The 22,654-nt window shown below is 40.0% G+C and overlaps 1 protein-coding gene across 5 annotated transcripts in view; it reads left to right on the top strand.

The window, feature by feature from the left end:
* SHQ1 (SHQ1, H/ACA ribonucleoprotein assembly factor) overlaps nt 1-22,654 on the top strand; it is a 51,802-nt gene that overhangs the window by 10,139 nt on the left and 19,009 nt on the right. For 3 of the 5 annotated variants that reach the window (XM_027894582.1, XM_027894583.1, XM_027894586.1), the window contains exons 2-11: nt 1,428-1,606; nt 2,063-2,127; nt 2,599-2,721; nt 3,465-3,622; nt 4,554-4,666; nt 6,634-6,761; nt 12,920-13,074; nt 14,375-14,428; nt 16,268-16,391; nt 19,643-19,763. In XM_027894582.1, coding sequence (XP_027750383.1) covers nt 1,428-1,606; nt 2,063-2,127; nt 2,599-2,721; nt 3,465-3,622; nt 4,554-4,666; nt 6,634-6,761; nt 12,920-13,074; nt 14,375-14,428; nt 16,268-16,391; nt 19,643-19,763 — 1,220 coding nt within the window. Of the gene's footprint in view, nt 1-1,380; nt 1,607-2,062; nt 2,128-2,598; nt 2,722-3,464; nt 3,623-4,553; nt 4,667-6,633; nt 6,762-12,919; nt 13,075-14,374; nt 14,429-16,267; nt 16,392-19,642; nt 19,764-22,654 lie in introns of all 5 variants that reach the window. The other 2 variants (XM_027894584.1, XM_027894585.1) reach the window with 2 other exon arrangements.

Below are 22,654 nucleotides of genomic sequence, written 5' to 3'. Positions count from 1 at the left end.
GACTTTCTGCCTCTGCCCTAGGCTTTTGATAGTGATCTATGGCAGCTCCATAAGCTGTCACTAGACCCCAGCATAAAGCAAGGAGCTGCGTATTTGGATCATCGTATGAAAGACACCCTTCAACTAAACAACGTGCCATCTCGTCAGGATTAGACACTTGTTCTGGCGTGAAGTCCCAAGCAATGGGAGGTGTCACACGCCCTACTAGTTTGCCGAAATTTGCCCATGCTCCTTGCCATCCAGAAACTGGCCTTTCCAAGACCCTTCCCAAAGTTCCAGCGAATCCTCTAGAGGTCTGGCCTTTTCTACAGTACAGAAGGCAACGCAACACCATTCGTCCAGTTTTAAATAACTCTTTCACCGCCTTCACCAGTACTAGGATTGTTACTAAACAATTTAAGTAAAAATTGTAATGATGGGGATCTCCTTTAGCAGGCCTTTAATGTCAAAATTAAGGGAAGTGAAATACACCTTCCATTCATTCCAATCAAAGAAAGTGAGATACTCCTTCCATTCATCCCAATCAAAGAAGGGGACATAGTCCTCCCATTCATCTCCAGTTGGGCGTTTCCCTACAGGGTAGCCCAAAACAGGCACAAATATAGCTAATACAATGAAACAAGTAGTTAGAATGGCCATTGTTATATTATTCTTTCTCTCTGTTCCTAAACAATAGGTTTGTTTATATAAACAAGCCTGTCTTGGCAGTTTTCCCGGTAACTGTTCCAAAACAAACCAGGATAACCAAAACAATCTCCCCGTACCGGGCCACCAAAAAAATGTGACGGTTTGGACCTGGCTCCCTGCCAAATGCCTGAAAGTTACGACAGTAGCCCCCTTCCCCCCTCCCTTCTTCCCTTTGGTTAAAGGAAAAGAAACTACAAAAATTAAAGAACCCAAAGTCAAGCTGTTTATATAAAAATATATCTATATTTACGCAAATTACAGTTATATACAGTTAAGATGCTATATACACAGTAAAAGGGGGTCCACCCCCCGCAGGGATAGGGAAAGGGAAAAAGGGGACAAAAGGGAACAAAAGGGACACTGAACAGGTATACTAGATCAAACTATACTAATAACTAACAAAACAGATCTCACCACGTCCCTTAGAACAGCAGGATCGGCAGTCACAGCCAGCACTCTCCAAACCTCCACGTGGTAGGATGGTGGACTCTGCAGGCCTCAGCCTTAGATAAGCGAGACCAACGCAGGGACCCACTGTTCCCAAACCTCGCCGGAAGAGAAGAGAGCGAGGTCTCTAATCTCCGACTTATTTATACTCTGGTTTACGTAAAAAAATTGTATGGAATACTGGGTACTTGGCTACTTCCTTGGTTAGGAACTGGTCACCAGGAAGGCCTAGACTAAAACCATCACAGCTCTCATAAACTGGAAACTACAGTAATCTTTTCTTATTTTTACAGGGCCACACAGTCATTGCTTTTCCTGCTGGATCCATCATGATAACTCCAGCTTTTGAACTGACCCAGGACCCGGATTTTCTCACAATAATAATCAAAGTACCTTATGCCAGAGCTTCGGAGTTTGATGTGTATTTTGAAGGGGAAGACTTTAAATTTTATGCTAAGCCATACTTTCTCAGGCAAGTAGTGAAAAAACTTCTAAAAATTTGAACTTTGCAGTAGAGATTGAACTTAATTTTGGTCCCTCCAGAGCATTCCTCATCTGCAGTTTTTACAGTGTTGGCTTGCAGACAACCCTCTTCATGCAAAGATCTGTTATTTTGGATCTGGCCTCTTTGTTCTTAGGCATTAAATCACATTAAAGAGAGTTGAAAGCGACTTTTCTAAATTTAACTTACAATACATTTTTAATTGTAAGATGGCCAGATAGTTCTCTGGCTGTAGGTTTTGTAGAGCCTTTTCCTGGGAGGAATCCATGGGGATTTAACTGCGTGGCTGCCATTACTACCGAAAGGAGTCACGTAGTTTAATCTTTTGTGCTGCTTTTGGAATGTGCCTTACATTTTTATAGGCTGAGATGTTAAGCTGCCTCACTGAAAGCCTGACTAATTCTGCATCTCATTTTTTGCCCACAGATTGACACTTCCTGGGAGAATTGTAGAAGATGGCAGGGAAAAAGCATCCTATAATACAGATGAAGGTACTGGGTTGTGTTATTGGTGTATATGTCTTTAAAAATGCCACCAACTGCAGTAATTTATACTTTAAAACAAAAAAGCAATAAAGCCTAATAATTTGTTGCTTGCAGAGTGTTTATTACATGCTTGACTTAAGACAATCAGATTGCTGAAGGAGTTTCTTATGATCTTCTGTGGCCTGTCTGGTGGAAGGATTAAAAATAAAATAGAGCTTGTATTCTTCTGTTGGTTTTTGTTTATACAATGTGAGTCAGGAGACCACAACTAGTTAAATATTCTCTTTGATGTTTTATCATTAACATCTTTGAATTTTGTGAAAGAAGGTTAAAAACACTCACAGAGATTGATGCATAATGAAATGCTACCAGTGTGTGTCCCACTTCCTCTGAGCCTTTTTGATGAGAGGAAAAATGCACATTTTTGTTTGTCTCGGGTATTTTAATGCAATAACTACGTTCTGCTTTTCTTTTAAGGAACTTTCACAATTCGGTTACCCAAGGAGGTTCCTGGCCAATATTTTGAGGGCCTGGACATGCTGACATCTCTTTTAGCACCAAAGAAATCAAGATCAGCAAAACCTTTGGTGGAAGAGATAGGTATGACGAGAAAAATCGTGTTTATACTCATGATACATGTACATAATGAAACAGGTTTAGATCTAAAGTGATATATGTGGAAAAATACAGTATTTGTATTGCTGGCCAGTCCCACCTATGAGAAGGGTATGAATAAATCAAAGTATGGATAAATGTAGAAACAAGTATGTTGTAGACAATATACATGTCAGCTGTAGGGGTTTAGTTATGTTGAAATTTGTCCAAAATGTGCTTAAAAATATGCTAATTCTCTGTAGATCTTTATACCCCTCTAGTGGCTGTAGAGCACACACACATTGGAGTCTTCTGCTTTCTACAAGCTACCACAGCTGGACTTTTAGCTCATATGAGAAGCTGATTAAAACCCCAGGTTCTGGTGGATGTCTTGCTTAACATCAGTATTTAACAGACAAAAATGTTTGACTATCTCTGTTTAAACTTTTAGCACCTGTCTTAAATTACTGATAACATCGCTTCTGTGAGGGTCCTCTTAGCATCAGATTCTGACCTTGTTGAAATCAGTGGAACAAGTATTTCAGTCTTTGAGGGGGTACACCTAAAAAATTTAGCATTTCCTGGTCTTCAGTCTTGAAAGTGGGAGAGTTGGAAGCAGGACCTTTGGGTGTTGTGTAAGATTTCTTAAAAGATGCAGCAAAATAAGAAAGGCTTTTTGTGCTGCCAGTGCTTGCCTTTCTAGGAAATCATACATATTTTTTCTTCCTCTGACCATGCAATATATGCAGCTGCCTCTGCTGAGCTGTCTGAGGAGGAGGAGGAGGAAGAAGAATTTGACTGGGAAATAGAACAGACCCCTTATGAGGAAAGTTCAGAAAGCATTTCACCACTGCAGCACCCCTATGGATTCGGCAATTTGCGGTCAGGGGTGTTCCAGAGGCTGCAGGTAGGTGCATTTTTGTCTCCTCCTGTCATAAAAGTTCTGTTTAACTGGCTGTGTCTCTCCACCTGGTGTCTGGGGTTCACTAACTTTATGCTGAGGCATCTAAATTTGCTTTTGTGGGTTAATTGGTAGGATAGGAGACTTCAAATGCTGTTACTCTGCTCTTGTGCCTTCAGCAGTTTCTTTTAGTCGTGAATTGACTGAGAGTAATGTAAAACCTGAGTAGTATAACAATATTTGTAGTCTACAGTGCTTTTATTAAAGCAGATGATAATTTTTTGTAGTGATGATTTTTTGTAGTGTTCCTGCTCTAAGCAACTTCAGTTGTAGCTGTTTAAAACAACTTCATTATGTAACTCTAATTACTGCACGAATTGTAGTATTTTCAGATTTTGGAGCAGAAGGATTGCTATTTCTGGAGAAAGTATTTATGTTGTTAGAATATATATATATATTGTTTTATATATATATACTGGTTTAGTTTGTGAAGAAATACATTTCCCATCAACATTAAAGTACCACTGCTTAATGATGTTTAAAAGGGCACTGCAGCTGTCAATTAATGTACAGCCACTTCAGAGAGCGAGAGTAATCTCAAAAGTCACAAGAACAGTATCTGTGATTTTTATCTTGTCTTTGTTGCGGTTGTGTGCTTGTGTTAAATATTTCAAATTTTACAGCAATGCAAAATAACCTCCCTGCCTTATGATTAAATGTCCTGAATAGACTTGATAATATCATACATTCTAAGGAGCTTCAAATAATTGCATTTCCTTGAAATTTTGATGTTCCATTTGCACAGCGAAGGCAGAATTTGGAAGGTTGGAGATCTGGGGATTTCAGTGTTAATGCTGATCCCTTCCTACACTGTTACCAAATCAATCTTACATGTCACACCAGTGGCTTGGTGCTGTAACTTTGGCTCCATTCACAGGATGAGCTCAGTGATGTGATTGACATTAAGGATCCAGACCAGACTCCTGCAGGTGAACGAAGGAGGAAGCGCCTGGAAGCTGAGGCTGCCAAGTTTGAGCCTGATCATTACCTGTGAGTATTGACTGACTTCATCTGCTCAACCAGAGGCACCTCAGTGGAAAAAACATTCGCTTTGCCATTTTATAAATTACTTGGTTTAAAGATCTTGTCTGGAAAGAATAATTTCACTTTGCATTTGACTGTTTCTTTGTCTCATCAGGGCAGGCCCTGGAGGGTTTTCTGTGTGACACTGACACGAGACATTGCCCATCTGCTTTGGGGTTACTCAGCTGTTTAATTACTGCTTGAGTCTGTGCTCAAGTGGGGCTGCTGTGAACTCTTGCAGAACACTGTTTCGTAGTTCACCTCCTCAACAGCTGAGCAGCCAATCCCTGCCAGCATTTTGGGTTGTAGATGTCAGAACTTCTGTTTTCCTCTTGTGAAACAAGGATTAATGAACCATCCTGGTCTATGAGGAGGTAATTTGAGTTTTGAAGTGAGGAGTATTTTGTCTTGGCTACTTTGTTTTTTGCTTTCACATGAAAGCTGTTTTACAACAGATTGAGGAAAAGTTCCAGATCAAAACTTTGTGTTTCTTTTGTGCTTCATTCCATGTAATGAACATGAAAGTGGTTCTTCATGTTCTTTTCAGGTTGGAGTGTTTCAGGTCAAGTTAGTTTTAGAAGTTATAAATAAAATAATTGAAACCATGAGATCTATTAATATACATTGATTTCTGCAAGGTGGGTTTGGTGGGAGAAGAGTTCAGTCCCCAGTGGGGAGAATGACTCCTGTGGTGTGTTTTGTCGGGGTCAGGAAGGCTTTACCCACCAGTTTTTTCAGAAGATATCTTTGCAAACCTGGAATTTTCCCCCACCTTGGTGTTTCAGAGGCAGCCTCATCTTTCTGCAGCACACAGAAAATAAGAAGAGCTTTCTGGAAATATCACTTGGAAGTACATTTCAGTAGAACTGAAGTAGTTCCTAACCTATAATGGGATGCAAATTACAGTAATTCTGAGTTTCCATTTTAGACTCCTGTGTTCTGGCCTGGTAGATGAGTTACAGCATTTAGTTTAATGGCTGTGTTTTGGTTGCTTCAGAACAGATGATCCCAGCCTTCCTTCAAGAAAAATTGTTTTCCCATGTACCCTGATTAAGAAAAGAGGCTCTGGGAGAACTGGTGGCAAACAAGTGTTCTGGTGCCTTTGTGCAAAGTGTACACTGATAATCTCTCAGTAACTTTATAATGACATTGAAGGAAGGCAACCAAAAAATCTGTCAGTGTGAGAGTGAAGCAAATGACATTCTGTGTTCAGTAGACTGGATGGGTTTTTGTGTGGTGATTAAGAAGGTTTTAAGAAATTTCCTGCAGGTTTTTTTCAGTTCTCTGTATTTATACCATTGTTTGGCTCAAAGAAAAAGCTCAAATGGTAAGAGGAGGCTTAGAACTTGAGTCCTTTAGTGTAAATCCTCCCACAATTACTGTATTGAGGTTTTTACCACAGTGCTGAGATGGATGTAATCTCTCTTTCAGAATTTATGCACAACTCTTCTTTTTCAGCTTTCCTGCTTCGTGGCCTTGTTTACCTAAAAGCCCATCCCTACTTTGTGTTTACCCTTCAGCTGCACAGCCTTCCACCCCACAGAATACCTAGTTCTTAAGTGGGAGACCTTCCCAGTAAAAATCAGGTGATTTGTGTGAGGAACCTTCTCTTTGGAATATTTTCCTTTAAATACATCCCGAACAAATCATGTGTGTTCCCCTTTGTGTCATGCTGCAAGCTCACCAATTTCCTGGGATTCTGGGTGGCTCAGGGAAGGTGGAGGAGGTGAGGAAGGGATACTGCAAGAAAACAGAATGTAGTTTATGCTTTTAATAATGATTCTTTTCTGCTTTTAAGTCCAAGAACATATTTCTAACGTGTGGAAAATAGCCCAGAGCCCAGTGAGGTATATTTTATGTGTGCATTAATATATACCCACATGCACTGTGAACTGAAATAAATAGCATATGACTTTTCTCTGTCTTTTCCCTAGAGCTGATTTTTTTGAAGATGAAGCTATTCAGCATGTTTTAAAGTACAAACCCTGGTGGGTTGATGCTCATAAAAAGATGACAGCCTTGCAGAGGGAAAGTCATCAGGAACATGACACTCATACATTTGGTAAGAATGTGCTTATATATCTATACACACACCTGTTGCTTGAACGGTAATTGCTGTGATGCCATCTTATGTTCTAGGTTATTCTTCTTAAAGGAAGTTTATTACTTTACTATTATTTTTATGGGTCTCAGCCTTAGAAACCTAAAGGGATGTTTTCAGGGTTAGTAGATGGCCTTGTAAGAGCAGTGTTAACAGATAACTGAGGTCACCTCCCTGCACACAGTGATTGCAGAGAGCGCTGCAAGTTACTATTATGCAGATTCTTCTGTTGTCCTTTGCTCATTTCCTTTGTAGTATGAAAATCTGATATTGAAAGCAGATAATGATAATCCCTTCACCAGAGGCTCTTAGTGCACTAATAATACCTACACTTTCACATTTTCTACAGGAGAAGAACAATGGAATTGGGGTAAATGTTGTGCATTTTACTGTGAATGTAATCTGATCTTCATTCCTGGTTTCTTTTTAGCCTCTGAAGTAAGAAATTGTTAATTATATCCATTATAAATATTTGATTTAAAAAGCATTGGACAAAGGTACAAAGAAGCTTGAAAACAGAGTAATGAGGGGTTCTTTTGTTTGTTTTTTTACCCATTCACTCCTTGGTAAATGAAACACTCTGTCTGTGTTAAGGAATATCATTAAGTTAAAGAGCTGCTGGAGGATTTTATTGAGGAAGAATATTTTTTCTTTGAATTGAGATAGGTATGCTTTTCTTCAGTATGTTTTTGGATTTTAGGGGCAGCAACAACAGGAAAACTACTCGAGAGCTTGGCAAACCTGCTAATGAAAATTACACAGAAAATGGGGCTACATGAAACCATTTGTTTTTAAGAATGGTAAAAAAAAATTTGGTCTGACTTAGATATGATTGAGTGAAGAAATTCGTGTAGTTTTGTGGATCTTGAGGCAGTTCAAGTAACAAAAGAAGTGATGTGGTGGTTGGGTGGTGTTAATGGCAACAACCCACCCTTTCCCTTTGAAAGACCTCAGTTTTGGTAACATCTGTACTGTTTGAAGGGCAGGTGACTGAGACCAGTGGAGGCTCTTAAACCTGAGTGAGTTGTGGTGAGGGAAACCACCATGAGAGGGAGTGCAGGTTCCACCTGAAGGTCTGTGAACGGAAATACAAAAGGGCAGGAGGTGGGTCCAAGCTGTTCCCCCTGGAATCTGCTCATCAGCAGGATGAATTCCCTGGGGGTTATGTTGCTTCATCCAATCGAAGGGTGGTCCAGCTCCTCTGAGTTACAGATCCAGGCATCCTTAGGAGCTGGGTGCAGTTTGGCTGCACATCTGCATGACTGAGTGCTCCATCCTGCCTGGTGGGGAGTGGAGGTGACACAACAGGCATGTAAAAGGAACAGGGAATGTGGTGAGTGAAGGGCCTTCTTTACTGCTTGAGAAATGCCGTGTTATTTCCACTAAAACTGAGCAGTCTGGCTGCAGTAAGCCAGGCTGTGCTGTACAGGGAGAAGGAGGCTGTCACTGTACTGGAGTGTGCTCCTGGTGAGAGGCCTTTGAACACAAGTGCTTGGCTCTAAAAAGCCAGAGGGTACTCGAGCACAGAAGCTCCAAGGGCACAAACACTATCCCTGTTCCAAGGTGTTGTATGATGTGTGGTGGTTCTTTGAGCCTGTGTTTGTCTTCAGCTTTGGCTGCAAGGAGTAATTAGGAATAGAGATGGCATTTTTTGGTTTTTTTTGCATGGCATTACAATTAACTGAAGATTTTCTTTGGTTGATTAGTGCTCTTACATTCATCCCTGGTTATTTTCTCCCTGTTTTTACATCATCAGGTTTTTCTAATGTCTCATTACCAGATTTTTTTTTTTTTCTTTTGGATCATCTCTTCTCATTAACATTTAAAGTCTTTGTCTCTCTCTCCTGTCCTTACCTTGAATCTATTTTTATTTGACCTTTTTCTCCAGCTCGTGTGCATGGTGTGTGTCTTTTGCCTTTTTTTAATTTATTCTTTTTTTGTCCTTAGTGTCTCTTCTTTCTTTGGTCCTTTCTTTACATTTTACTGTGTATCTTCTGTCCCTTTTTACTCACACTTAGTGTCTAATGCAAGTCAAGTAATACTCCATAAAGCCCAACTAATTACCCAGCCTTTCCCATGAGGGAATAAAACTTTTGGAAAGCTTTCTTTTTGCTGCTGCTGAAGTTTGCATCAGTGTCTCCTGCTTCTACATATTCCAGATGAAAGGGTTTGTATTTTCCAACAGTCGCATTCAGCTTGGTTAAAAGTTCATTTTTATTCTACTTCCAGTTGCACAACTGTAAAAACTCCTTTTAGGCAACACAATAATCTTCAAAGGCTCAGGCTGACATATGTATTCAATCTAACATTTATATGCTCCAAGGATATCTTATTTTGTTCATGGTAACCAGTGACTGTTCTCTTTCTGATTTCTTTATAGAATGAGAAGCAATTTCCTTTTAAAGATCCACCTTTCAGTAGAGCTTGGCTCAAATACATACCATTACTTGTAGATTCATAAGTTTAAGATGAATCACTTTCCCCTTTTTTTATCAGATTTCTGCAATTGCTCTGTCTGCCACCTTTGCATCATGTCTGTCTTCCTGGCACTGCTCTGCTGCAGAGCAGGTATTTGTCATGTGAGGAGAGATTGCTTTTTATTCATGCAAAATCCTTAATGGTCTGTCTCATCTGCAAAGGATCTCAGATTTTAAAAAGCAAGAACAGCAAGAAGAAAGAATGATGTATGGTTTTGATATGCTTTGCAGGAACTGTGTGTTTCTTGAAGAATAAAGAGAAAAATTGGTATCAGGAGATTGGGAGATCCAGGAAAGACTGTCCAAGTCCAGTGATTCTGTGGAGAATGCCTGGAGGAAGAAGGTCAGAAGTGATGTGGAGGAAATGTGCTGTAAATGCTGATTCAGAAAGTGCAGGGAAGAAAATATATTAGTGAAGGAAAAACTAAAATTTTAATGGGAGAAAGGCAAAGGGATGAACAAAGCAGACTTGACCGGTCACATTTAGAGGGAATATTGGTGTGCACAGGAGGATAGCTTTGGGTTTTTAGAACTTCTAGTTCACTTCCTGTAAAACTGAGGCTTGTCTGATCACAAGTCTCCCTGACAGAGCTTTAGGGGGTCTTAAAGATGGGCCCACCTGCAAGTTCTCCAAAAATGGCCCCTTGTACAAGGGAAAGAGCTTTTCTTGAATATTCAGTGCCCCCTTTTATATACAGAGTCTGTACAGGAAAGAGAGGTTATCAGGATGTCAGCACTGTGGGAAGGTTCAGTAACCTCTCATAAACCTCAGCAGGTCACAACAAATTCAAGCACAAGAGACAAATCAATAGAAAATCAGCCTCATTAGTTCAGTCACTTGTTTAAGTTTGTTATTATCAAGTATTTTCAGGGCAGTATCTGGCACTGGGGAAAACGCTCATCCTGCACAAAGCCTTTGGGCATCTTTCTAGGCAGAGTAGCACTGCCTTTTATCTCTTAATGGCTTAGGAAGAGCTTGAAAAGAGACTTGTTTGCTGCTGATTAATATCAATAACTAACTTTATTCCTGACTAATCCTCTCTCTGCTGACTAATCTCCTCCTTTATCTGCTGCTGCTGATTCCTTAACCTACAGGGATAGAAGTACACGTTTAAAAACCTTCATATGGTAAAATAATATTTTAGTTCAAAAATTAAAAAAAGGAGGGATCAGTTCTCAGTTCTTTTTTTTTTTTTTGAGAGAGCTATGGGATTCAAGGCTTGTCTTGACAGGACCCTAAGCCAAGGCTCTGCTCTCACCAGAACACAGCTGGTTATCAGAGGTCCTTCCTGACCTGTGCTGTCCTGATTTGACCACCGAGGCAGCTCTCTGTGCAGATATAGCACATTTTATCTAAGTGCCCCTAACACATTTAGAGCTGCAAGTGTCATAGTGGTCTGGAGATACAGATCTTAGAGTGATTTAAGTGGTGTTATCGCAGCGTAAAATACCAGTAAGGCTGTAACAAAACACCCTCTGGCTGTCAGACCTCATCCTCCCCTCAGGGATTAAACTGTGCCTCATTGACACTCGGGTTCTGAAGGGCAATTTGAAATATCTTTGTTTTAACATGAGGAATGGCCAGTTTAAAGGATGTAAAAGAGATAATTAAGGTGTAAAGGTAATCTCTGCAGGACTATCCATCAGTAACTTTGTGAGGTGAATTTGTCTTCGAGTCCTTTAGACTTGCATATATTAACAGTTCCACTGTGGCTGGAAGGGTGGTTTTGCCACTGACAAATGTGCAAAGCAATGTAAAGTCAAAGTTACAGAAAACTTGCAAATTCAGTACTTGATAAGTACCAGCAGCTTCTGCTTTGCATCAGATTAATATTAATTGTACAGAGTGTTAACTAAAATGTTGGTAATGCAAGTGTCCAGAAGTGCACAGGCTTAACACAGCAGACAGTGCAATTGCAAGTTTACTTGTTAATCTTACTCTGTGTACTTGGCTTTTTGAACTGGGAAAACAAAGTAGGCGGTGGTTTTGATGTGTTAATAATGAGTTTCAGGCCTGGATAATTCACTGTTCAAAAACTCTGAGGAATGGATAGATATTTATTTGTAATGTTATTTTCTCCAGAGAGGGATTTTATTCAGAACACCTGGCATTTGGCAGCGAGTTAATGAACATCATGTAACGTTTACCTTTGGGAATTGTCTGCTCTACGTCTTGTTTCCTGTTGTTTAGTAAACCTGGAATTTCTCTATTTATGGTCCAGTTGGAGATGTTATGATGCTTCAGAGTTTGCATTTTAGAGGAAGAAAACTTTACTCCTCTGTTTCCTGAACTTCACTTGGAATTTCTTTGCTGTCTGCTTAAAAGGGAAATAGGGTTCACATTTATGTTGAAGCATCAATTTACAAAGAAATTTACTGATAGATTATAGATACATCACCTGTATTAGTGATACAAGGGGTAATACAGAGTGGACAGAAAAACAGACTTAGGACAGCCGTAGTCTTACTAAACTGTCACGTTTTTGTAAATCTTAGCAAGTGGAAGAGATTGGCTTTGTCAAGATGATACAAAAACTGGAATTTCTTTTTGTGGAAGCTTGTAAATAAGTGGAGACTGGCTTGACTCTAAAGTAACGTTTAGCTCATCTACAAGTTTCCACAGGAATTTAAATCAAGCATTTCATGGTTATGAAGCTGATAGAAACATGGAAATCTCTTGGCTTTGCTTTGGCTTCTGGCAGTTTTAACTGTTCTGAGTGGCTTCTTGGTTTCCTTTGGGTTGGCACAGAGGTGGCTCCTACTCAGTTCTCTTCTTTACCTCCACTGTTCTTCTCGGGTAGTTCTGCCACCCTTGCTGGAGTGTTTCAAGTACAGAGGGGAGACCATTCAGTGTCTATACCCCTGTTTCTCAGGGAAATCCTCTGATGCGGTGTCACAGCATTCCTGCTGTGTTATCACCTCCTTGTGCAACCCAAAGGAGAAGGAACAGGGTGAGAGGATCTTTGGCTTGGCTCAGTATTGCCACTCTAAACTAAGGAAGCTACACTGAATATAAACCAGGTCTGATGGTCACTGATGGGGGATGCCACAGCTCTTTGGGAGGAGATGCAGCTTCCACAACTATTGGTGGGGACAGGACTTTGATCTTTTAGGTTTCTCTCAGACACTGGAAGGATGTTCTCAGGCAGCATCAGCAAAGATCCTAAACCATGCCTGGGTCATGAGTCAGAATTGATGATACTTGGAAAACAGTGCTGTACTTTTTTTTTTTCCTTCCCTCTTCTTTTAGTTCTTAACCCTTTTCTCCAGTGAGAAAATACATCTGTCTTTCTGTCCTGTCTTCTTTTATTTCTCCCACACAAGGTGGACTTAAACTCCATCTTACTCGACTTCTGATTGTGCACCCAGGCAGAAATCCTTGGCACTTGCAGAGGTTCAAAATCATCAGTGTGTACATGCAGTAGACTGCAGGGCTGGAGCTTGACATTGAAAGGAATATATCAGAGTTTAATAAAAGTTAAAATGAAAGTAAGAATGATTTAGGTTTCTACTTGAGTGATGAGTGACTTGTGATTAGTTACATGCTCCTTTTTAAAGAGACTGTTGAAGTAGTATTACCACCTATTAAAATGAATGTGCCAGCTTTAAATTCATAATCAATTATCCTTTTACTTTTTATAGTTGTCTTCTCTGAGGAAGAGAGAGAGCAGCTGAGGAAGTTCACAAATAAATCTTACCTTCTGGATAAAAGGAGCCGTCATCATGTATATCTTGGATTAATTGATATCCTCCTGGCATATTGCTATGAGATCTGTGTTAATGAGGGGGACAAGAATGTAAGTTAGAAAAAATAAAAATATAATCTGTGTTAGGAACCTAGTGCTGCACCCTGTACTGCCATTTAGGAAACTTATTTTTTAAAGTACACTCACATCCAAGCATTAAAAATACATGATTGACTTAAAAATTAAGGACTCTAGATTAAACTCTGGGGAAGCATGTGGGGATTCATGGGATTTCAAAATACTTGTGTTCTTCTGCAGCAACATTTTAGTAGGAGAGATGTGGAATTGCGGGAGATTCCAGACAATTCTGTTTGTTTCTGATTTGTGCTGTAATCTATCTTGATTTATGTAAATGGAAATTTCACAAAATAATCGTTCTTTTTTGTTCTATGCTGTTACGGGGATAACTCGCCCTTTTGGGAACGGACTTGTTTCCCAAATACAGCTTTGAGCCTTGAATCTCCTCTGCTGCTGTTAAACAATGAGGTGTTTTCTGAATGCTTTTAATCAAAATATTGGGTTGTGTAATCAAAATTCTGTTCTGTCTTAATCAGACTGGCTTGGAGGGCATGGACTGTAGAAGGAGAAGCAGAAATGCCCAGACCTCTTTATTCAACAGAATAATCTGGGATTGTTGTTTTGTGTGTTAGTGCTGCACAAAATTGCAAATCTGCCAGGGACACAACTGTACAACTCGTTATTTGGTTTGCAGTGAGTGTATGGGATATGTAGAAAACACACTGTGGGTTTTGTCCTTTTTTCCCCCTCCTTTTTTTTTTTCTCTCTTTTATTCCTATTTAATAGGAAAACCAAGACATTCAGGCCACACAAATCTTTTACTAGAGCCAGGATTACAGATCAAGGCTTTCTGGCTTTTTGCCCTAATCATCCCACTAGACCACAGTACCACACAAATACTGTGAATCTGTCACATTTTAAGAATAATGACATTTTACATGTACTGCTGGCTTTGGGACCCTCTCCCAAAGCCAAAAGTCTTGAGCTGTTTTCACGAAACAAGGCAGTTGAGCTTGGCTTTTGTTGATTCAAGTTTCTGTTGCTTTGTGCAAAGGGACAGAATTCCACTAAAATACTATTTTTCTGTGCGTTGCTGTTGTAATCCAAAGACTTTGTTCGTGGGCTCAACGTTCCCACTGTGAAAACCAACATCTGCATCGCAATATAATTTTTAATGCTGTCCTGTGGCCATTTCAATGCACATAATATAATTACTGCTGCTTATTCACAGAGGTTCTCCAGTTGCTGCCAGAATGTTAGCTTCAATAGTTCGCCAGCAGTCTTGAGTGTGGGGTTAGATAACACTTATTTTACTGTCTTCTCTTAAAATTAGGTTGAATCATCTTGGAACATCAGGAAACTGAGTGCAACGTTGTGCTGGCTGGAGGTGAGGCAAAACTAAAGTTCTGTACTGTGTGGGTTTGCTGTATATTGGGGGTTTATGGGTGTTGTGTGTTGCTTTTGGGCAAAGTTCACTCTTTCAGTACTGAAGATGAATTAAGTGTATGTCCTGTTTTTAGTGTTCCTAGGAATGACTTCTGGGCTCTGTGCTAGTGTTGCTTTACCTGCCCCTGTCTTTTCAGCCTTACTTATAGAATCATAAAGGTTGGAAAAGACCTTTTTAAGATCATCAGGTCCCACCATCATCCCACCACCACCCCCTTGGTCACTGTTAAACCATGTCCAAGTGCCACATCCCTGTTTGTTTGGTTGCTGCTCCCCCTCTGAAGCCAACATAGCTCAGAGGAAACACTGAATTCTGTTCTTTCCCCATTCCCATTGTTCACTGAGTGTACACAGACCTGCGTAAATAAGTTGCTGAAGAGCTGGAAGTGGAGAGGACTTCACCTGGCCTGTAATGCATTAACTGTCATGATGCAGCAAGCTGGGAAGGACTGTCCCACCCCCATTCCTGAAATTACTGAGCCAAGGCTCAGTTTGCAGGATCAAACCTGGAATTTGACAGGACTTTTGGGTTAATCCTTTAAACTTTCCTGGTGGTGGTCAATGTTATACTCATTAATAACTTACTCTGACAACAGGTTTTCTGGATCTTTTATTATTAATTCTGCAGTAGCAACTCACAAAAGAGTGCATTTAAAATGCACTGATTGCCTCAATTCCTGATTTATCTCTTTCAGATCCATGTCCTAACATAGTAAAGGGGTTTTCTGCATGTCCTTATGATATAGCAGTTCTTGGTGCAGCCTGTACCAACAGTATATTTCATGCTCAGAAAATTCAGTCTCCTGGCACCAAGCTGTTAATAACTATCTCTGTTATACAAACCATGTAGGGTGGGTGTTTTCATCATCCTGTAAACAAAATTGCCTGAGCTCTGGTTTGTTTGAACTGGCTGCCATTTTGCTGGGCATGACATGTACACACACCTTAGCCTTTAAATATTAAATCACAAACCATAAATGATTTAAATGCTTGCTGGTTGTCCATTAAAATGAAAAATGGGTTGAGGTAGTCACAGTGCAGAGAAGTGCTGGCTGTCAGCAAAGTGTTTTTATTAATTTTAATAAATTGGGGGTTCAGGATGAAATAGGTATTTTGATTTGAATTCATAAATGGAGTATTTTGTCCTGGAAAAGTGAAAGCTGGGAAGAAATTCCCTCTTTTAAGAAAGTCTTTAATACCACCTTAATGCCTCTTGCCTGAGTAAATTTGAGGTCTTCCTCACTCATAAAGGAGGAGAAGGAACTGCTCTCCCCAGGCAGGTATATTTATCCTTCTCTTGAATATCTCTAATTTTCATGGAAGGCAAGAGTCGTGTATCATTTCTAAAGGTCCCATATGTACACATGTATTTGGTTAATATCATGTGGATTTAATTTTTCTTTATTTTTAAAAGGCTTTTTATAGCTTCTCCTTAATATATATAATAATGTGGGACAGATGTAATTTATTGCTTTAATCTAAAGGATGGCAGCGTCTTGAGTTCGATGTTTTATTCTGATGTTCTCTACGTTCTCTTTTTAATCCAAACCCACTAAAATGTACAGGATTTGTTATCCTGCCACGCCAACCAAATGTGCAGTGTCTTGTTTCTGTTTAACATGTTGATTTCCATATCTATTCAAATAGAGCTTTTTAGAGGCATAATATATAAAAATGTACGTTTTTTTTTTCCCCCTCCTATTCTGCTATGACTTTTTTCCTTAAAGGCAAACAAACAAGCACAGAAATCTAATTCTTATTTTTCCACTGATACACACAGAGCTTCTCTTGCATCCACGATGTGCTGGTGTCTTTTGGAAGAAGAGTGCTGTGCTATCCCCTGTACAGGCATTTTGGGTTAGTGACACGTGCCCTCAGTGACACAGTCATGATACTGCAATTAGGTGAGTGCTTCAGGGGGTTTGTTTATTGAAGTTACTTGCAACTTTTCTATTTATCGTGAGCTACTACTTTAAAAAAAAACCCGAAAACATTCAGGGTTAAGATGAATTTTTTTGGACAGAAGAATCACTGAGAAGCAGCTTTTCAGTGGTTTATTTTCAATTGCAGGATTAAAAACCCACAGAAATGACAATATTAATCTCTACCACTGCCAAAAACTGTTAATTCAAGGTACTATTTACATTATAGCAGTCGGGTATTGAAGTTTTAAGGTGAAGATAGATGCTGTCCTTCTTCACTTACCTCCACTGGCTTATGTTGCTGTTCATACATGTGAAAAAAATAAAATTCTGGTAACAAAACTGCAGTGATACAGTGCTGTCAGCCTTCTGGATTATTTCATTTTTCTAAGAAGGATAGTGCATGAGAGGTAAGGGGGGTGGGGAGGCCCTGGCACTGATTGCCCAGAGAAGCTGTGGCTGCCCCAGCCCTGGATGCCTCAAGTTATGTTACTTGACTTTAAAAATATTAGTCCCGTGTTGATGGATCACTTCCAAGATACAGGATACTGCATTTTTAAGCTATTAAGGATCCTTGCATGTGGTTGAAACACTTTATTTTGCATTAAGACTTCCTGCCAAAGTCTTAATTGTAAGACAAATGCATTGAGCTGATTAATGTTGGGGTTCTCAGCAGATTTCATTTGCTGTTTGAGTGATCTGTAGTACGTAAATACGTCACAAAACTGTTCAAAATCAGTATTGACTGTGTTTATCTATTCTTTGGGTAGGGTTGAAAAAGGGAATGAAATGCAGTAGTGCATCCATGACCCTGCCAGAACAGGGAGGTTGGACCAGGTGACCCATTGTGGTCCCTTCCAACCTGAACCACCCTCTGATTCTGTGATTTTGAAGTTGTCCTCTAAGAGCTGGTAATAAAAACTCATTTGGGCTCCTTTTTGCTACAGAAAATGTCCTTTGCTTCTTTTCATGAAGAATCTAAAACTAATATATTTACAATTCTACAATTACCCATTAAAACCAGATAGTACTATTGCCAAACTGGTTAAGTTATTACCAGGATGTTTCAATTTAAAAGTCTGTGACAGTTCTTGTGTTTAAAAATCCTGTTGTTCTCTTTTTTAAATGGTACAGTAAAGTTCAGTTTATCTTCTTAGATGAATGCTCCTTCCTGAAAATGTGGAAAAATGTACAGAAGTCTTCAGGAAAAATAATGTAACATAGAAATAGGTGACTTTAAATTTCCTTTGCTTCCAAATACACAGTGTGAAAGGTGGTAGAATTCATGATGCAGAATCAGTACAATTTGTTATATCAAATGGCAGAGACAGAACTGGGTGTCAAATGACATCCTTTTTTTTTTGAAAAAGAGGACTGGATTTGTGAAAAGAGGACTGGACTTCTGAAAGTGTAGAATTCAAGTTGCAGGCTGTGGTGTAGCAGCTCTCATGGCAAGGAACTCCAGAACAACCCAGCGATCTGCAGACAATTGCTCTGAATTTTGTGTTACACGTGTTGGGGGTCTTTTTATTTGTACTCTTAAAACTGTTTGGTTTTTTTTTTTTTTTTTAATAATCAGGAAATAGTATCTGCACATAAAAAGCAGTGCATTTATTGATCAGTACAATGCAGAGAGCTGTGACTTCACACAGAAGAGATGCAAAAGCTGTGTCAGATCATAAGGACTCACACCCTAAAAGCAGACTTTGGTGGTTTGCTGTGCTCTGCATTTGCCTGACTCAGGGTTCCCTACTCCGTGTCTGGCAAGATTTGCAGCCTCTCTTAATTAGAGACCCATTAAGCTCCTGGAATCCAAAACTTTTAATTTATGAAGAAAGACTTTTTAATTGAGAATTAGCGCGATCCTCACGGCTGTGCGATGTCGCTTGGCAGATGAGGAGCAGCAGTGGATGTTGTAAATGCTTTGGGCTGACAGTTTGACAGCTGGAACCTGGGAAAATTAGCAAGATTTTAATTCCACATATCATTTCTTTTTAAAAGAGCTCAATTCTTTTTAGTCAAAATAGTAGAGTTTGACAAGCTTGGCTTGACAAGCGTTGATGGGGATACAGTCTAAAAGTTATCAGTTATATTTGGGATTTTGTTTCCTTACCTGACTTCTTCAGTAGGTTTTCCAAAACCAGTGGGTTTTTCAGTTCTTTGCCATGGCTTATTACTCTTTGTTCTTTCTCCTTATTGACACCTTCCTCATGCTTTAACTTTCACTCTCTGTCTCTATTTTTGCAGCATGGAATTACAAACAAACAAACAATGTTGTGCTTGAACAGCAGGGGGAGTTCTGATCTTTTTTTTTTTCCTTTTTTTTTTTTTCCTCTTTTTTTTTTTTCCCCCTCCTCTTCTAAATCTGTAAAATGTAATTTCATCCCTGTTCAGGTTTCATAGCCTAGGAGGAGCCAGCCTCTTGGGAGAGGATTATTAGATTCCATTTGCAGTAGTGGCTGTTTTCATTTGAATATGGTGGTTTTTTCCCCATTAAACAGCGAAAATAAATTTTTTTTTAAGTGTTCCAGCATTTAACCCTTTAGCAACTGTAACCAGCAAACTAAGGGAGGAGATTCCAGCTAATTGGATTGTTGCATATGAAGGAAAAATCAAACTGACAACAGAAAGTTTTCTGGTTGTGGAATGAGAAATCATTTATATTTTTAATCCTTTACTGCATTTATTATCTGTGTATCAAATGACCCCTTACTGAGCCTGGGGAGGGAGTTTTTCTTTCATTTTGTCAGATTACTCAGTTAACTGGTCAGAAACAGGAGAAGTTTTCCTTAATTTCAGGCCCTGGTGCTGTTGGGCAGTGGCATCATTACACTGCCTCACACAGTTCCATGTGCCTGACCCTGCTTGAGGGCTGTGTCTTCCCTTTTTGTTGTTTGTGAGTTACTTTTCAGTTTACTTTTTTTTGGTTAAAATACCGTGCACACTCTGCCTGTCACAAAGTTTGGGCCAGCACAGCTGGGGGAAGGGGCTCCTTCAGCTGGGGAGAATTACATGCATGACTGTGCCTTGAGGCTTTAGTCTTGCAGAGAGATTCCCACTGAATTCAGAGGCTCCACATCCAGAGGGATGTGGATACCAAAGGACACAGTTACGCTGTTTTGTTCTGAGCCTGTGGTTCAACCTAAAGTTCCAGGCTGGTTGTAGATACCGTGCTTATTAAAACCTCACAGGTGAGAAGATGATAAATACCAAAACCAAAAATCTATTTCCAGGAAAAGCTGTAGTTCTGAAGTGTCTGCTGGACATCCACAAGATTTTCAGGGAGAGTGACCCTGCCTACATCCTTAATGATCTCTTCATTACAGACTATTGCATCTGGATTCAGAAAATCAAGTAAGTTCCTCAGTAGTTATTGGTGTGGGTAATGTTTTTTAGCATACTTCACCTATGAACAAGTATCAGCAAAGTAAAAAGAAATTCTGTCCTCTCTACATGGAAATATGATCACTCTTTTTCATTTAGTTGCTGTGTCTATCCGGTTATTCTTGTGGAGGTATTTGGTGAATTTTTTTAATGTAGTGACATGACTGGAGAAAGGAGGGAGGAATTGCATTTGAAATAAAAATGTGAGTTTTTATTAATCTATTAATAACATTTTTTGGGGGGGAAAAACCAGCTTCTGGGAAATTTTCATTCTATTGCAATCTCTCAGGAAGAAAAAAGCTTAAATATCACTTACATAACTTCAGAATAAAGGTAAGAAATAACTTCTTGTTCAGAATTGAATTGACAGCACAGGCAGACCATTGACAGCTGTGAGAAACATTGATTTATGGGCTGTAGCAGTTGTAGGAATTGATTATCAACACCAGAGTAAGTGTCACAAATCTCCATGCCCTGTGTGCTCCTGCCCCTGGAGCTCTCCTGGCTCCCTCTCCCTGACAATGTGCTTTGGCTTCCACTTCACTTGAGAGGGAACAGCGACTCTGCCACTTCCAGGCAAAGTCCCTGCCCTTCAGCACTTCTGTGCCTCACCTGTGTTCTTTCAACAGAGTCAGCATGGCTTATTTCCAGAGTTTTGGGAAGTTTGCAGCCAGACTGGTTACAATATCAGCATGTTTTAATGGCTTAAAACCAAAAGTGTCGGTAGGAAAACAGTGGGAAGTGGATTAAATGATTAAAGCAAGCTGCATGTTCAAATCTTACTAAGCTTTATATTGTTCTTGTCAGATTTATTCTGTTTTTCCATACAGCTTTTGTATTTTCTTCCTTCCTTTTTATGTCTTCACAGCCTTCTCTGAGGGGCCACAAGAGAAGGTGTGAGTTGGAATAGGCATTACTGATGTAAACACAAAAAAAATGCCATTTTCATACTGGTTAATAATAGCAAAATAGAGACTCATAAAACTGGTTAAAATTAGGCTCTGCTTTTCAGTTCACAATTTAACAAGAGAGTGTGGGAGAAAAATAACTTCAGTGCACAAGACACAAGGAGCAGTGAGGGGATATAGAGGGAAATGGGTAATAATTATGGTCAGAAAGGGGAATGTGACAGAGAATTGAGCCAGGCTGCACAGGCTGTAGGTTTGGGTGTGACCTTATCAGAACTTCTTGGAGAATTAAAGACCCTCAGGTTATAGCTGCTTATTATGTGTGGTACATGATGTTGATTCTTATTCTCCTCTGTGTGCTTACAGTGGCTGTGTTGCTATAAGTAGCAATGCACAAAACACTCTAAAGCAACTACAGGTGTTTCCAAACATTCTGATTCATCAATCCTCATTAATTCCAGCAACAGCCAGTTCATTTTGCACTGTCATATTTGAGGAGACCTTTATTTTTTGCCACACCTTAAACGTGTGGGAAGTTCCCCAGGTATGGGGAAAATTCATGTTCAGGTTGAAGTTGAGATGAAAAAGTGCGGTAAATAAAGAAGGAGAAAGTTATTTCATGGATCTTTCACAAAGAAATGAGTCATAAGACAGTAATATCACTGCTGCCCATATCAATGAATATAATGTCTAGCAAGTCAGTCATAAAACCCAGGGTTTTCTTTAAATCCAGCCCAGGGAAATGCACAGTAGCTATAAGTGACTGATAGATTAACACGTTTCCTCCCAGACTCTCACATTATGTCCCAGTTAAGCAGAACTGACAGCTGCTGGGAAGAGGGCAATTAAGCTCTCTTATTGTCAGAGTGACAGGGCACAATAGCTGTCTGTCATTAGGAGAGCGGGAGAGAGAGGAACCGCAGAAACCATCCCTATTTTTAGGTCTGAATCAGGACAGCATTTAAGCATATGCTGAAGTCGTTCCTGTTCAGTTTAGCAGTGAAGCATGTGTTTTAAGTTCAGCATGTGCAAAGTGAATGGGAACACTTTGTTATATTCCTTTATGTTGAAGGGAAGCACGAAGTTCACTTGTCATCCAGAAAATACCTTGACAGATGCCGAAATGGGTGACCGGTTGTCTGTTCAGGACAAGAGTTCCCAGCTCCCCAGGGTGAGGCATCTGGAGAGGAGGGTGGTGCATCTCCCATTCCAGGGGAAGAAGGTTATGACATCCCTCTGGTGATTCCCTCTGAAGTACTGGCACAGGCTGCCCAGAGAAGCTGTGGCTGCCCCATCCCTGGAAGTGTCCAAGGCCAGGTTGGATGGGAGTTGGAGCAACCTGGGCTGGTGGAAGGTGTCCCTGTCCATGGCAGGGGGTGGAATTGGATGAGCTTTAAGGTCCCTTCCAGCTCAAACCCCATTCTGTGATTCTATAATTGCCTTTGTGGTGAGAGAGTTTTGCGAGGGGAAGGTATTCGTAGATATTTTTGTGGTGGTCTTTCAGTGTAGTTATTTTCATCTCCAGTGGGTCTGGATACTTTCTGTTTTGTTTCTTGGCTGTTCTGTGCTCTGTGGAAGCTTCATTAACATTCTTTATCTCCATTTCCTCCTGTCTTTTCATAACTGAGAGCGCTCTCAAAATCCATGGAGGGTTTTCCCTTTCTTCCCGTCTTTCCCTGGTATGTAACCAAGTCCTCCTGGAGGTTGGGGCCTCTTCTTTTTTTTTTTTTATAAATAGTTACAACAGACTGTAGGTTCTTTTGAATGAAGAATTTGGTCACTTTAAAAACAGCTGGAAGCAAACTTTTCAGTTCACCTGTGCTGGCAGAGAAGAGTCTGGAGATGCAGGTTTAGGAAAAAAGCTTGGCACAGGCAAAACTGTACTGGATGTACCCAGTGGCAGTAAGCACACAGTCCCATTCCAGATGAAGAGGAACTCCCCTGGTAGGTGCC

Source organism: Empidonax traillii, unplaced genomic scaffold, assembly GCF_003031625.1.
Source record: "Empidonax traillii isolate 1590-97213 ecotype Southwest subspecies unplaced genomic scaffold, ASM303162v1 scaffold433:size1479616, whole genome shotgun sequence".
NCBI classification, from domain to species: domain Eukaryota; kingdom Metazoa; phylum Chordata; class Aves; order Passeriformes; family Tyrannidae; genus Empidonax; species Empidonax traillii.
This window is presented reverse-complemented; position numbering and strand designations above follow the sequence as displayed.